Consider the following 14,706-nt stretch of genomic DNA (forward strand, 5'->3'; position numbering starts at 1 on the left):
GTGCGGGTGGCACATAAAAGACACCATTTCGAGCGTGGCCGTTTTCGTGCGGGTGACACGTAAAAGCACCCACTACACTCTCTGAGTGGTTGGCGTTAGGAAGGGCATCCAGCTGTAGAAACTCTGCCAAATCAGACTGGAGCCTGGTGTTGCCATCCGGTTTCACCAGTCCTCAGTCAAATCGTCCAACCCATGCTAGCATGGAAAGCGGACGTTAAACGATGATGATGATGATGATGATGAATTTGATGCTTGTATTTATGCCTGCAAAATTTATTTGTACCGCAATAGACCATCCTGCTTTATCTTTCAATCCTATGTCATTTGACATAAAAGCTTTCCTTTAAAATTAAAAATAATAACCATAAACTACAACTCAAAATGAAAATTACCTCAGCAAATATATTTTCATGCTTCTTTTTAAATATCTCTAACTCTTTCTGAGAAATCTGTAAGCAATCAGCCAAGGAAGCATTCATTTCTTCAACTTTGGACAAAGTCTTGGTATGATCTATGATTAACTTCTGTTCTCTGCTCTGGAAATAGGCTTCAGTGCCACTATTCTTCTTTTTCAGCTGCTGGTACTCTTCTCTAACTTCATTTATGATGCTATTTAGTTTCTTAATCTCTTCTTCGTGGTTTTCCTAATGATAACATCAATATTGGCAATAATGAAGATGATGATATAAACTCATACACACATACAGCTGCTTTTTCAACTTCCACTAAGCCTTTCTAGCATATTAACATAGCACATCCAAATCTCATTCTTTTCAACCACTGAAAACCGTTTGCATTCATTGCACACAAAAAGAAAACAAACAAATGGATCTTTCCTTATGAGATAATGAACCAAATGAACGTACCTTGCTTGAAACAAGATATTTTTCAAGCTCAGCTCTGGCTTCCATTTCAGACAACAGTTGCTGCTTAATGTTTGCAGCCTGAAGTTCTTTCTCACTCACAATTTTCTCATAGTTACTTATGTTAGCACATTGAGTCTCATTAAGTTTCTTCCATTTGGTTTGTGATAAAGTCAATTCTTGGAAATGGGAATCTGTAACAAAGAAAGCATAATACACTTTTGGTGAGTAAATGTTAAAAGCAACTATTCAAATTTAATTCTATATCATATTGTTCACAGTGGGAAAACATTACTTTGATAAAATACTTAGTCCAAAATGTACAAATGTCAAAAAAATACAGCTGTCACTTGGAAGTGAGTATGGGCTGGTAGCATGTATCATACTCTTGCTAGTTGCTTTAGGTGTCTGTGTAGTCACAAGCAAGCATAGACACACTCATCCATTGACTCAGTGTAACATGGAAGATGTAACAGTTGAAGACAGAGAGAGAAGGGGGAGGGAGAGAGGGAGGAAGAGAGAGAGAGGGAATGTGCCAGAACTAGGGTGGTACGTGTTTTCATCTGAGTAGACTGAAACAATGTGAAATGAAGCACTTTGCTTGAAGATACAATGCACCACCTAGCTCAGGAATCAAGCCTAAACATTAGGTCAAGTGTGAAGGCCATGTGCCTTCACACAGATATAGTAAATCCATATAAATAAGGTCTGGAAAGTAAGAGGTACTATTATAAGGATCAAGATTTGTGCAAATGACTTTGTATATTTTTGGGCTGACCACATTGTCACACTAATAGCTTTCTATAATTTCTGAGCAGTCTCCCTCTCTCCTAGTCAGCAAATATTTATGTTGTTCATTGTAAATAGCCAACACTAATATCAATGTAAAAAATAGCGAGAGTTGTCTTTCCGTAAAAAGCAGAATGGTACAATGTAACAAAAAACAGAATTTAGAGAAGATGAATTAAGTTTACCATTTAGTTTTTTGAGGTCAGTCTTGTAGATAGTTTCTCTTCTGTAAAACTCTTTTTGAAAAGTTTCTTTCATATGCTTTATTTCAGACTGGAATGATTCTTTCAAAGAAGTTATCACATTATTATGGTTACCTTTCAACCTGTTTATCTGTTCCTCTAGTGACTTACACTTGGTAATCTCATCTTCATAGGCACTTTGTATTTTAATCATTTCTTGCCTGGAAGTCTTCATTTCTTCATCTTTATCACTCAGATCTTGGCTCAGCTCTCTCTTCATTTCGGTGTATTCCTGTTCAGCTTTTACTGTCATCTCTGCAATTTGTTCTTGAAGACATTCAATTTGTCTGTTTTGGCTCTCAACTTTGTTACATATTTCTGTGACCTTTTTCTCATATGTCTTTACTGATGTCTCATACTGTTCATTGACATTGTCAGAAGCAGTAACATCTAAATCAAATTCAGCTTGTAGTTTAGAGAACTCTTTTTCCTTCTGACTTAACCTAGCTTGGACATTGTCAAAATCAGATCTCATCACATAATTAGTTGCAATATTATCTTCAAATTCAATTACTTTATTATTAATGAAAATTTTGTGCTCTTCATCAAGTAACTCTAACTTCCTTTTATAGAAAGTTTGTTGTTCTAGAAGAGCTGTAACATGCTTTTCCTGTTCACATTCAAATGTTTGTCGAGGTACAAAGTCAGTAGCTATTTTCTCTTCATAATTCAAAGTAACTTGAGCTAATTTTTCATCATGTTCTTTCAACACTATCTGTAATTTCTCTTCTTCAACAAATTTCTGTTCAAGTTGTGTATACTTTATGGTCTCATCTTTTAGCTTAGCTTCAAATACTTCTTTTGAGATATAATTTTTGGAGATATTTTCCTGAAATTCTACCATTACTTTTTGCAAAGCTTCTTTATGTTCTTCATCTTGGGATTTTATTTTCCCTTCATATTCTTCAAGTTTTTCTTTCATTTGTATAACTTCTTGGATATGTTTTTTATTTTGTTCATTAATCTCACCAACTGCAACATAGTCAGAGGATAATTTTTTCTCAAAGTCCTCCGAGACAGATTTTAATTTCTTTTCATATTCTTCAATAAGGCAGCAACTCTTCTGGTTGTATTCTTGATGTAACATTTCTTTAGTAGTCTCCAATTCCTTTGAATGTTCTTTTTCTTTTATTTCCATCAAAGACTTACACATATAATTGCTGGTTATTTTATTCACATATTCACTTGTAATAGAAGAGATTTTCTCTTCATATTCCACTTTGAGATTTTCTTGCAGTTTTTCAATTTCAGAAACATGTTTCTGAGAGATTTCTGAGACCTTCTGTTGCATCTCTCCAACAAGAGAAGTAAGTTCATCAAGTTTAGCATCTTTCTCACTGATGGTGCCTGACTTTTCTTCTAACTCCTTTTTCAGTAAATTAGTCTCAGTTTCTTTCTCAGAAACATTCTCTTTCAAGCTGGTAACAACTTGTGTTAGTTCATTATTTGAATTTAGATATTTCTCAACAAGTGAGGATTTCACTGATAAGGATTTTGTTAATTCACAGATTCTCTTGTCCTTTTCACAAAGTTGTACACCGATTTGTTCCACTTCTTTAAGTGTCTCCAAATATCTTTCTTTCAATAGTAACGTATGTACTTTGGTTAGTTCTTCAAAATTACTCTTTAATTTACTTTCTTGTTCAATGGTATTTTGATTTACAGTTTCTAGTTTAGGTTTTAAATCAGTTACAAACTCTTTGGAATCTGCAGTTTCTAGCTCTAATTTTTCTAAAACATCCTGTTTTTCTCCTGTAAGTTCCTTGAACTGTTTTTCTAGTCCCTTCTTAATGGCTGCATTTTCTTCCAGTTGCAATTTTACTCTTTCAAACTCTGAATTTTCTGCTGAAATTTTAGTCTTAGTAGCATGAACAATTTTCTCAGCAAAGTTCTGTATAGAAGATTTTACTGGAGATTTTCTTTCAATATCTTTTTTCATTATCTCAATAGTTTGCTGTTTATCCAGAATTTGGTACTGTGCATTATTATATTCAATTTTCATTTTTTCCATCTCATTCTTAAGTAAATCATTGCTGGATTTCAAACTCAGAAAGTCATCATGTAACTTCAACCATTTTGACTAGGATATAATTGAAAAATTATTAAAAAAACATATACATAAAATTAATTTATACAAATTTATGATTGAATAAACAAACAAATGTTTATATTTCCAGGTGAAGTGTAGATGTGAATTTAAATAATTGAAGTAACACTAATCAAAATAACAAGACTAGAATATACTGTTAAAGCAGTATCAAGACCATTATATCTTCAGTAATAGCTAACAAAAGATATGATTATATTGTTTTCAGTAGAATCATATCAACTGCAAGATTAATTTTAGAAATTTGAATAAATTTTTAAGGGGAATTAACATAATTTTCCATCATATATTTAATATAGCTCTTCAAACCACTTCAATTTCAGATAAATTGGTTTTCATTTATTTAAAATTGAGTAAATGTTAAACTGTAACCATAATTTGAATTCAAATTGACACCCCAACCAACCAACCAACCAACCAACCAAACTCTTCCATAATGTGGTTTATTGCTTCTCTCTTCTTTCCAACTGATCAGGATTTATGGTTTCGTAGCTTCACCTAGTTGTTATTATTGTATAGCTTCAAATCAACCTTGACTGAGCAGACCTATGATTAAAGGCATTCTAGTTATGATCCTTTAAATGTTTAGTTTATCTTGGAGCACATTATCAATTGTCTCTCTTTTTGAAGATAGCAGCATATGATTTAAGGGAGATTTGGTTGCTATATCTAGCAGTTCAAGCAACCACATTGAAACTGTCACATAGGCTCAGCAGATATGACAGATGCTACCAGTAACCCTTAATTTGATAGGATTGAGTAAAACTACCTAAACAAAGTTTAACCCTTTAGCATTCAGATTTCTTTGTCAAATGTATTGCTTATTTATTCACATTGTTTTGAATTAATTACACATTATCTTGTAGCTTCAAGATTTCAGTGGTGTGTTTGTATATTTTTAGAATGACATTGTAGGGTAGTTATGAGAGTGGTTAGATCTGGTCAGTTTTAACGTAAAACAAGTAGAATATTTGGGCCAGATATGACTGGATTAAATGCTAAAGGGTTAAATCCTAATTAATAAAATGTACCCACTTTCAACAACAGGCATATTCAGAAAGAATCTTACTTCTAAAATGTCTTGTTCACATGTAAGTTTTGAAAAATCAGCTTTTAACTGTTCATGAATATCTGGAGCAATCCATGTTGTCTTAATGTTGTCCAATTCTCTCTTCAATTCAGTCATTAAATTGTCTGTTACAACACTTATACTATATCCAGTTGGTTGTTTTTCTGAAATTTAAAAAAAAACCCAAAATAGTTCATTAACTGACATTCATCGTCTACATTACTCCTGTCATCAACCACTTTAACATGAACTGAGTGTGTGGGTATACTAAAATGTCTATATTCACACATTGGCTTTGCCACGATATGCTATTCCTGATATTCCTGATCATGCAATCACCACAGATTACAAGAGTAGCTGCTCATGGCAAGTGCAGCCATTGCACTTTAGAGACATCTTATAGATGAAGTATTCACCTACAGCATCCACTTATATTCACATTTATACATATACTGGTGTGTGGTTTAGTGGTTAGGGTATTTGGCCCACAATCGTAAAGTCTTGAGTTTTATTCCCAGCAGTGCATTGTATCCTTGAGCAAGACACTATATTTCACACTGCTCCAGTCAATCCAGTAGGCAAAAATGAGTAGTACCTGTATTTTAAAAAAGGGCCAGCCTTCTCACATTCTGTGTCATGCTGGATCTCCCTGACAACTATGTTATGGGTACGTGTGTCCGTGGTGTGCTCAGTCACTTGCATGTTGATTTCATGAGCAGGCTGATCCCTTGAGTGGATTAACTGGAACCCGCATCATCATAACCAACAGAGTGCCAGTTATTCAATACTTTGAATAAGCTCATGAACTCTGTGACAACCCTATGACTACAACCCCTTTTAAAGCCACCCCAAATAATCCCTTGCAGTTGTGTTGATTACATCTCAATTATTTATTTATATTGATTCATTTTATTTTGTCATATTTTACTACACCCACTCTGCCTGCATTCCTTGGGTACCATACATCTCACACGCAGGCTCTTCAAAAGCCGGAGCAAGAATATAAACAAGGTTTCAGTTATAACACAAGCATGAACACTTAAGTGACTAACAAAGTGATGTCAGACAAGGAAAAATATATTATTATACATGTTTACATCATTATCATCATTTAACATCCGCTTTCCATGCTGGCATGGGTTAGATGGTTTGATTGGAACTGTCAGAGAGCAGCACCAGGTTCCAGTCTGATTTGGCACAGTTTTTATGGCTGGATACCCTTCCTAATGCTAACCACTCGAAGTGTGTAATGGATCCTTTTTACATGCCACTGGCATGGGTGCCATTTACATGACATTGGCAACAGTCACGACTATGATTTCACAGGTACCATTTACATGATACTGGCAATGGCCACAACTATGACTTCACTTGGAATGATGAGTCTTCTCAAGCACAGCATATCACCAAAGGTCTCAGTCACTTGATGCCTCCATGAGGCTCAGCATTCAAAGATCGTGCTTCACCACCTCATCCCTTGCCTCCATGAGGCCCTATGTAAATAGTGGAAATATGTATGCTAACCATCTTATACTGTGCGAGTGTACAGCCAATAAATATGAGCGTGAATGCAAGTGTGTCCCAAGGACAAATGTACTCAAGTGGATGAAGATATAAATGGGAGAATGTGTGAAAAGGCAAGCAAAGAGAGCTGTATGATACAGTATGATCACAAATTCATTCATTATTTTATCCACAACCCATTATTATTCATTTGCTAGTGTTGGTGCCATGTAAAAAGCACCCAGGTCACTCTGTAAAGTGGTTGGCATTAGGAAAGGCATCCAGTGTAAAAACCATGCCAAAACAGACCTTACCAGAGCTGGAGACACATAAAAAGCATTCAATCCACTATGTAAGGAGGTTGGCATTAGGAAGGCATCCAGTTGTAAAAGCCATGTTAAAACAGTCAGTGAAGCCTGGCTTGCTAGCTCCTGAGAAACCATCCAATCCATACTAGCATGGAAAATGGACGTTAAATGATGATGATGATGATGATGATGATGGTGAATGATGACAATTATCCATTAATGTTAATACCCATAAACTGTACATGTAGAGGAGTATGTAATAGCTGCTCACAGTAATACTCTATGCAATGAATGATGTAGAAGCCACAAGTATGAATGCTAGAATGGACAGATGTGTGAAAAGAATAGACTGGATGACTGCTACAATTTCACTAACTTGCATGTGACTTATGTCTCTTTTGACCAACTACCATTTATTAATTTCTTCATTTATTTTTAATCCAAGATGGCAGTGACTGCTCTTGTTCCATATTAACATCATGCAAATATAAGATATAGGTAAGGTTCGATGAGCTATGTTGTTTCTTGTAAGTTTTCAACTAAAATGAACACTCAATGATTGAAATGTTATAACAGTTGATGAAACTTATAACTTCATCCCATTTAGTTCAAGTTAACCAAGTTAAATTATTTGAATTTCAGTGTACTTTGTATGTGGGTTTTTTGTGTGTGTGTGTGTTTGTGCGTGCGCGTGTGTGTGTGTGCGTATGTGTGTGTGTGTGTGCGTGCGTGTGCACGCGTGCGTGTGTGCGTGCATGTGTGTGCATGTATTTATGCATGTATGTATGCACATAAGTACATATGCATATATGTAAGCACATATGCATGTATGTATGTATGCATGTATGAATGTATGCACATATGTACATATGTAAGTATGTATGTATATGGTTTTGTACATATGCATGTATGTATGCATGTATAGCAAGATATGTTAGCACTGTTTTGTTGTGATGGCATAGCATAGTCATGCTACACCCAAAACATCCAATCACTGCTGGCCGTGGAAGGATACACATGACCCATTGGTGAAGCACAAGTTTTGAAAGGCAAGAATCAGTTCCTGAGAAGACATTGAGATGTAAACACATCAGAAAACAACATTCATACACCTATGGGATTTTTACCTCACCTCACAACCACTACAAAACTCATTGGATATTTTAGATTTACAGCCAAGTACTGAATCTAACTACCTTGATGTTTATTAAGAAATTGACCCATGTCTCACTACACCCTGTTGCCTTGAACACTTAACTCTGATGTACCTACCACTTTATGTGTGACCACGAAATAAATTGTGATGTTCATTTGCATAAAAAACATTGTCTTCTGATATTTATCTTTACATCCATGTAAACACTTATATCTGGAACCTTCTTACATACACACTATCCTAGCCAACGTGGCATCATGTTTCTAATCTTCCTCTTGTTATACATGTAGGTATGTATGTAAATATGTATGCATGTATGTACATATGCATATATCCATGTATGTGTGCATCTAGTACATATGCACATATGTATGTATGCACATGTGTATGTATGTATTTATCTATGTACATATAGCCATCTATATATCATACTTAATGCATATATAATGTTGACAGGCAAGATACTGCAGTTTTCATTTGGGATAATATCTTTTATAAACATGCTGCGACAAAAACAACATAAAAATTGCCCAGGTAGTGGCTAGTAAAAACACCAGATGCAGTTCAACATCCAGGCTTTGTCAATGACATGTACTCACAACCACATGCCTAGACAGAATTTGTTTCCTCTAATACAGGAAACAGTGAATAATATAAGCATCTGTGTAGCTGTGTGATAAGAAGCTTGCTTCCTAATCATGTGGTTCGGACTTCAATCCCACTGCATGGCATTTTGAGCAAGTGTCTTCAGCTATAGCCTTGGGTTGACCAAAGCCTTGAGTGGATTTAGTAGATGGAAACTGAAAGAAGCCCATCGAATATGTATATGTATAAAGAGTAAAGGGTAAAGACCCCCTCCAGTCATGACCAAAGGGGGTCTTTACCCTTTACCCTTTATATAATGCCCATGGAACTGCATCTCAAACGTTCCTCTCCGAGGCACAAGTCCAGGCAAGGTTGTTAATGGAAGACCAACAATCGCCCGTGCTTACCAGTCTCCCCTCTCCGTGCCACTGATGTAATCCAAGGGAATGACAAAACCCAATACAGCTTGGTACCAGTGATATTGCACTCATTTCTATAGCTGAATGAACTGGAGCAACATGAAATAAAGTGTCTTGCTCAAGAACACAACACACAGCTCAGTCCAGGAATCAAACTCACAACCTCTTGATTGTGAGCTCTATGCTCTAACTGCTGAGTCATGCACCTTCATGTTCGTGTGTTTGTTTTGCAAGATTCCTGATGTGAAATATTGTTATATTTCAGGATGGTCATTTTTTTCTTGCCAAACAAACACATGCATTATGTATTCATTCCTCACTTGTTTATTATTGTTCTTATTTTATGTTCCTTGTCTGGAAATCTTTCATCACACACCTGTGACTTCTTCAATGACCCTCCATTCCACATCTCCCCCTGTTGTGTTTAGTCCATTCTATATATGTGTATATATCTATGTGTGTGTCTTTGTGTCTGTGTTTGTCCCCCACCACTGCTTGACAACTGGTGTTAGTATGTTTATGTCCCTGTAACTTAGTGGTTCAGCAACAGAGACTGATAGAATAAGTTCTAGGCTTTGAAAAATAAGTCCTAGAGTTGATTTGTTCGACTAAAAAACCCTTCAAGGAAGTACCCCAGCATATCTGTAGTCAAAATGACTGAAACAAGTAAAAGATAAAAGGTAACACATTCACTGATATTGCAATTAGTCACTTGGGTTGAATAAAAATCTGGTATGCACAATCAAAGCAGCATTAAATTTAAATAGTCACCTATGTGTTATACTTAATGTATCTAAAACATTGACAGGCAAGAGACTGTGGTTTTTATGAGATAAAAATATGCTGTGTTAAAAGCACAAGATATATTCAGTTTCCTATACTGGAAGTGAGAAATTTCATCTAGGTATGTGGCTGCAAACATCTTGCCTGTCAATGGTGTATATATATTAATTATGTTACATAGCTCTTTTAATTTAAAGCTGCTTCAATTGCATGTGTGTGTGTGTGTGTGTGTGTGTGTGTGTGTGTGTGCGTGCATGTGTGTATGTATGATCATCATCTTCACATATACATATTCAATAAGTTTCTTCAGTTTCTGCCTGCCAATTTCAATCATGAGGTGTTTGTTAACCCTTGGATATAATAAAGGACACCACCTAACTGTCTACACAGTGGGACTGATCCCCTAACTGTGTGCTTCCAAAGTGAATTTATCAGCCACACAGCCATGCTTGTGTCTATATTTATATGTATATGTATAAGGCAGCGAGCTGGCAGAATCATTAGCACGCCAGGCGAAATGCTTAGCGGTATTTCGTGTCTTAACATTCTGAGTTCAAACTCCGCTGAGGTTGACTTTGCTTTTCATCCTTTCGAGGTCAATTAAATAAGTACCAGTTATGCACTGGAGTCGATGTAATCGACTTAATCCCTTTGTTTGTCCCCTCTATGTTTAGCCCCCTGCGGGCAATAAAGAAATATATATTTATATGTATATGCTTCACTGATATTGCACCCACCAAATCTTAACAAAAGGTAACAAACCATGCCCTATCCAATTATCTGGTAGTAGTACAAGTAGTTAGATACAATTTCATGGAATGAAGAAGAGAGAGATAAGTCTTCTTCTGGACAGGAATCCTGTCTCTGTTTGATAACTTTCCCAAATAATCTGGTGCCAACTTATGACCTGTGAGCTGGTTACTTGTAAGTTCTCTTCATGTTGCCTCAACTAAGTATAGTTAAAAGAAAATTGTGTTTAATTTTGTGTCAGTGCTACAATAATTCTAAATAAAAAAAAGCAGCTGAGTACTGTGAAAATAATTGTCATCTCTTGAAATATTAAAAAAATAATGTCATTATCTATAATTTGAACCATATAGCAGGTTGCAATAATACATCTGAAACTAATAAGCAAAGTGTGTTTAGCTTGAGTCATTTATGAAAGTATTTCCTTTATAGTAACTAACCATAAAAATATGACTGAGGCATTCAGTGACTGGAGAAAATATAGCATGTGATATTTATATAATACTATCTTTTATTTTTTACTTGTTTCAGTCGTTAAAATGCAGCCATGCTGGAGCACTGCCTTGATGAATTTTTTAGTCAAATGAATTGACTCCAGTACTTACTTTCTTTAAACCAGCTACTTATTCTATTGGTCTCATTTGCCAAGCAGCTAAGTTACAGAATGTAAATACACTAACACCAGTTATCAAGCAGTGATGGGGTACAAAAAAGACACACACACACACACACACACACACATACACACAATGGGCTTCTTCCAGTTTCCATCTACCAAATCCATTCACAGGGCTTTGGTCAGCCCGAGGCTATAGTAGAAGACACTTGTCCAAGGTGCCATGCAGTGGGACTAAACCCAGAACCATGTGATTGGGAAGCAAGCTTCTTACCACACAGCCACACTTGTGCCTAAAAAGTGTGAGAGGCTTACAGCACCTAGGTTTTCCAAGTGGTTACCCATCTCAGTATTAACTAGGCTCAATGTTGCTTAACTTTGGTGATCGGACAAGAACCAATGCATTCAATGTGATTAAGAATCATACCCAAGTAGATAATATAGTAAACTGTGTGAGAATGTAGAGACACTAACTGTATGGAAATAAAGTAAAAATAATTATCTGTACTATTGTCTTTCCTTAAATAGTAGAAACTGTAATGAAATAAAAATATAAATTTTCAGATTGGAAAGATTCTTTCAAGAATTATTTTAGCATTATGGTTACCTTCCAACATGTTTTGATGCTCTTTCAGTGATTTACTCTTCACAATTGCTTCTTCACAGGCTCTTTGGATTTTAATCAATTCTTGTTTGGAAACTTTCACTTCTTCATTATCTTCAGTTAGTTCTTTCTTCATTTTATTGTATTCTTGTTCAGCTTTTAGTTTCATATCTGACATTTGTTCCAGAAGACATACAATTTGTTTATCTTGGTTATCCACTTTGTCACAAAGTTTTGAGACTAGGTTTTGATAGGTTTTCACTGATGCCTCATACTGCCCATAGACTTTATCAGAAGCAGCAGCAACTGAATAATATTCAGCTTGCTGTTTTGCCAATTCTTCTTCCTTTCGACTGAGCTTAGCCTGGAGATCTTTAAAATTTTTGTATTTTTCTTCCATTGTCATCATTTCAGAAAAATGTTTCTGAGAGATTTCTGAGACCTTCTGTTGCATCTCTCCAACAAGAGAAGTAAGTTCATCAAGTTTAGCATCTTTCTCACTGATGGTACCTGATTTTTCTTCTAACTCCTTTTTCAGTAAATTAGTCTCAATTTCTTTCTCAGAAACGTTCTCTTTCATGCTGGTAACAATTTGTGTCAGTTCATTATTTGAATTCAGATAAATCTCAACAAGTGAGGATTTCTCTGATAAAGATTTTGTTAATTCACAGATTCTCTTGTCCTTTTCACCAAGTTGTACACCAATTTGTTCCACTTCTTTAAATGTCTCCAAATACCTTTCCTCCAATGATAAAGTATGTACTTTGGTTAGTTCTTCAAAATCACCCTTTAATTTACTTTCTTGTTCAATGACATTTTGATTTAGTTTAGGTTTAAAAGTAGTTACAAGCTCTTTGGAATCTGCAATTTCTAGCTCTAATTTTTCTAAAATGTTCTGTTTTTCTCTTGCAAGTTCCTCAGGCAGCTTTGTCAGTTCCTTCTTATTTGCTGCATTTTCCTCCAGTTGAGATTTTAATACTGTAATGCAATCAAGTTGTTTTTCTAAGGCAGCTTTGGTTTCTTCCAATGACTGTTTTGCTATTGCGTAACTTTCAAGTGCTTTTTCTTGCTCCACTAATGTATCTTGCAATTTTTTGTATTCCAAGACAATGTCTTTAAACCAATTTTTTAACAGACTACTCAGGTTCTCATTTATTTCTTCAAGATGTGCTGACTGAGAACTAACTTGGATCTGTAAACATTCACAATCATTTGAAGTTTCTTCAACACAATGACATAGTTTCTGAGGCAAGAAACTAGCAACACTATTTTCCTTAGTGGGTAAGTTCATATTTTCTGTCAAAATACTGGCCTCCACTGCATGAATAATTTTGTCTAGAATGTCCTGCAGAGAATATTTTACTTGAGCAACTCTTCCTTGGTTTTGTTGAAGTTCTGATTTGTATTTTGCTTCAGTTTGCTGCCAATTAGATTCTGTCACACAAATAGATTCAAGATCTTTTTGCAGTATTAAATCATTGTTGGGTTTCAGATTTAGAGATTCTTCCCACAACTTCAATGATTTTGACTAAAATATAATTAAAAAATGATAAAAATATATATCTTAAAATTTAGATAGAGTAGCATTGAATTATTTTCATAGTGAACTAAATGTGAATAAAGAATAAAGTTTAACTGTAAATAACTGAAATGAAGTGTTACTGTGAAAATGGTAATACAGGAATTTAACTAAACCATTATTAAGTGCATTGTAGATTTCACTATTTGGTAATAAAAAATTAGAATGCCTCCAGTTGAACTGAAGTCACTTGAAAAACTAATGTTAAGATATTGAGAAAATATATGTACATATTAGACCCTACCATATTACAAAATAAAGGAATATAATGCAGTTCTAGATATACTGTATATGACTAGAGACAAGATAATCATGACTGGAAAACTTTTAACCCTTAGCTTCAAATTACTGTCAAATGTAATGCTTATTTATTCATATTGATTATAATTTAATCATGCATTATCTCATCGTTTTAAAATTTTGATGATGTGATTATTTATTTTTATAACTGACATTGTGGGGGTAGGTGTGAGGAACAAGATCTGGCAGGTTTAAACATAAAACAGATATAATATTTGGGTCAGATATGGTCAGTTTAAATGCTAAAGGATTAATCAATGGACTGCTTGATTAAGGCAGAGCTGAGGCTAATGACCACAAATACTATACATACTTCTAATATTAAACATATTCAGAAAGAATCTTACTTCTAAAATGTCTTGTTCAGAAGTAGGTTTTGAAGGACCAATCTTTAACTGTTTATGAATATCTGGATCAATCCATGTTGGCTTGATGTTTCCCAATTCACTCTTCAATTCAGTTATTAAATGGTCTGTTATAACACTCACATTTTCTTCAGATAGTGGGTTTTCTGAAAATCAAAATTATTTATTAACTAACATTCATCATATACATGACACTTCTGTCCATTATCCATCAAGGCCCACTGCAAGAACTTTTACAATTAAACATTGTTTACAATGAAGTTAGAACATTTTAAACCACAGTCATATGAGGAATGCAAATCTACTTTTGGAGACCCAGCCATCATCATCATCACCATCATCCTCATTTATCGTCCACTTTCCATGCTGGCATGGGTTGAATGGTTTGACTGGGGACTGGCAAGCCAGGAAGCTGCACCAGGCTCCAGTCTGATCTGGCAATGGTTCTACAGCTGGATGCCCTTTTTAATGCCAACCACTCCTAGAGTGTAGTGGGTGCTTTTTACATACCACCGGCACAGGAGCCAGTCAAGCAGCACTGGCATCAGCCACATTCGGATGGTGCTTTTTACGTGTTACTGGCGCAGGAGCCAGTCGGGACGGGGCTGAGTGTTATCATCAACCACGTTCGGATAGTGCTTTTTACAGGAGCCAGACAGGAGGCACTGACA

At 35.3% G+C, this 14,706-nt stretch overlaps 1 protein-coding gene across 2 annotated transcripts in view; it reads right to left on the reverse strand.

Annotated features, from left to right (window-relative positions):
• LOC106870618 (golgin subfamily B member 1) overlaps window positions 1–14,706 on the reverse strand; it is a 73,916-nt gene that overhangs the window by 12,055 nt on the left and 47,155 nt on the right. For both annotated transcript variants that reach the window (XM_014916761.2, XM_014916752.2), the window contains exons 14-19: window positions 14,018–14,181; window positions 11,795–13,319; window positions 5,071–5,234; window positions 1,838–3,974; window positions 867–1,057; window positions 393–644 (exon numbers count right to left, since the gene is read on the reverse strand). In XM_014916761.2, the coding sequence (XP_014772247.1) occupies window positions 393–644; window positions 867–1,057; window positions 1,838–3,974; window positions 5,071–5,234; window positions 11,795–13,319; window positions 14,018–14,181 (4,433 nt within the window). The remainder of the gene's footprint in view (window positions 1–392; window positions 645–866; window positions 1,058–1,837; window positions 3,975–5,070; window positions 5,235–11,794; window positions 13,320–14,017; window positions 14,182–14,706) is intronic.

Source organism: Octopus bimaculoides, chromosome 11 (assembly GCF_001194135.2).
Source record: "Octopus bimaculoides isolate UCB-OBI-ISO-001 chromosome 11, ASM119413v2, whole genome shotgun sequence".
Taxonomy (NCBI): Eukaryota; Metazoa; Mollusca; class Cephalopoda; order Octopoda; family Octopodidae; genus Octopus; species Octopus bimaculoides.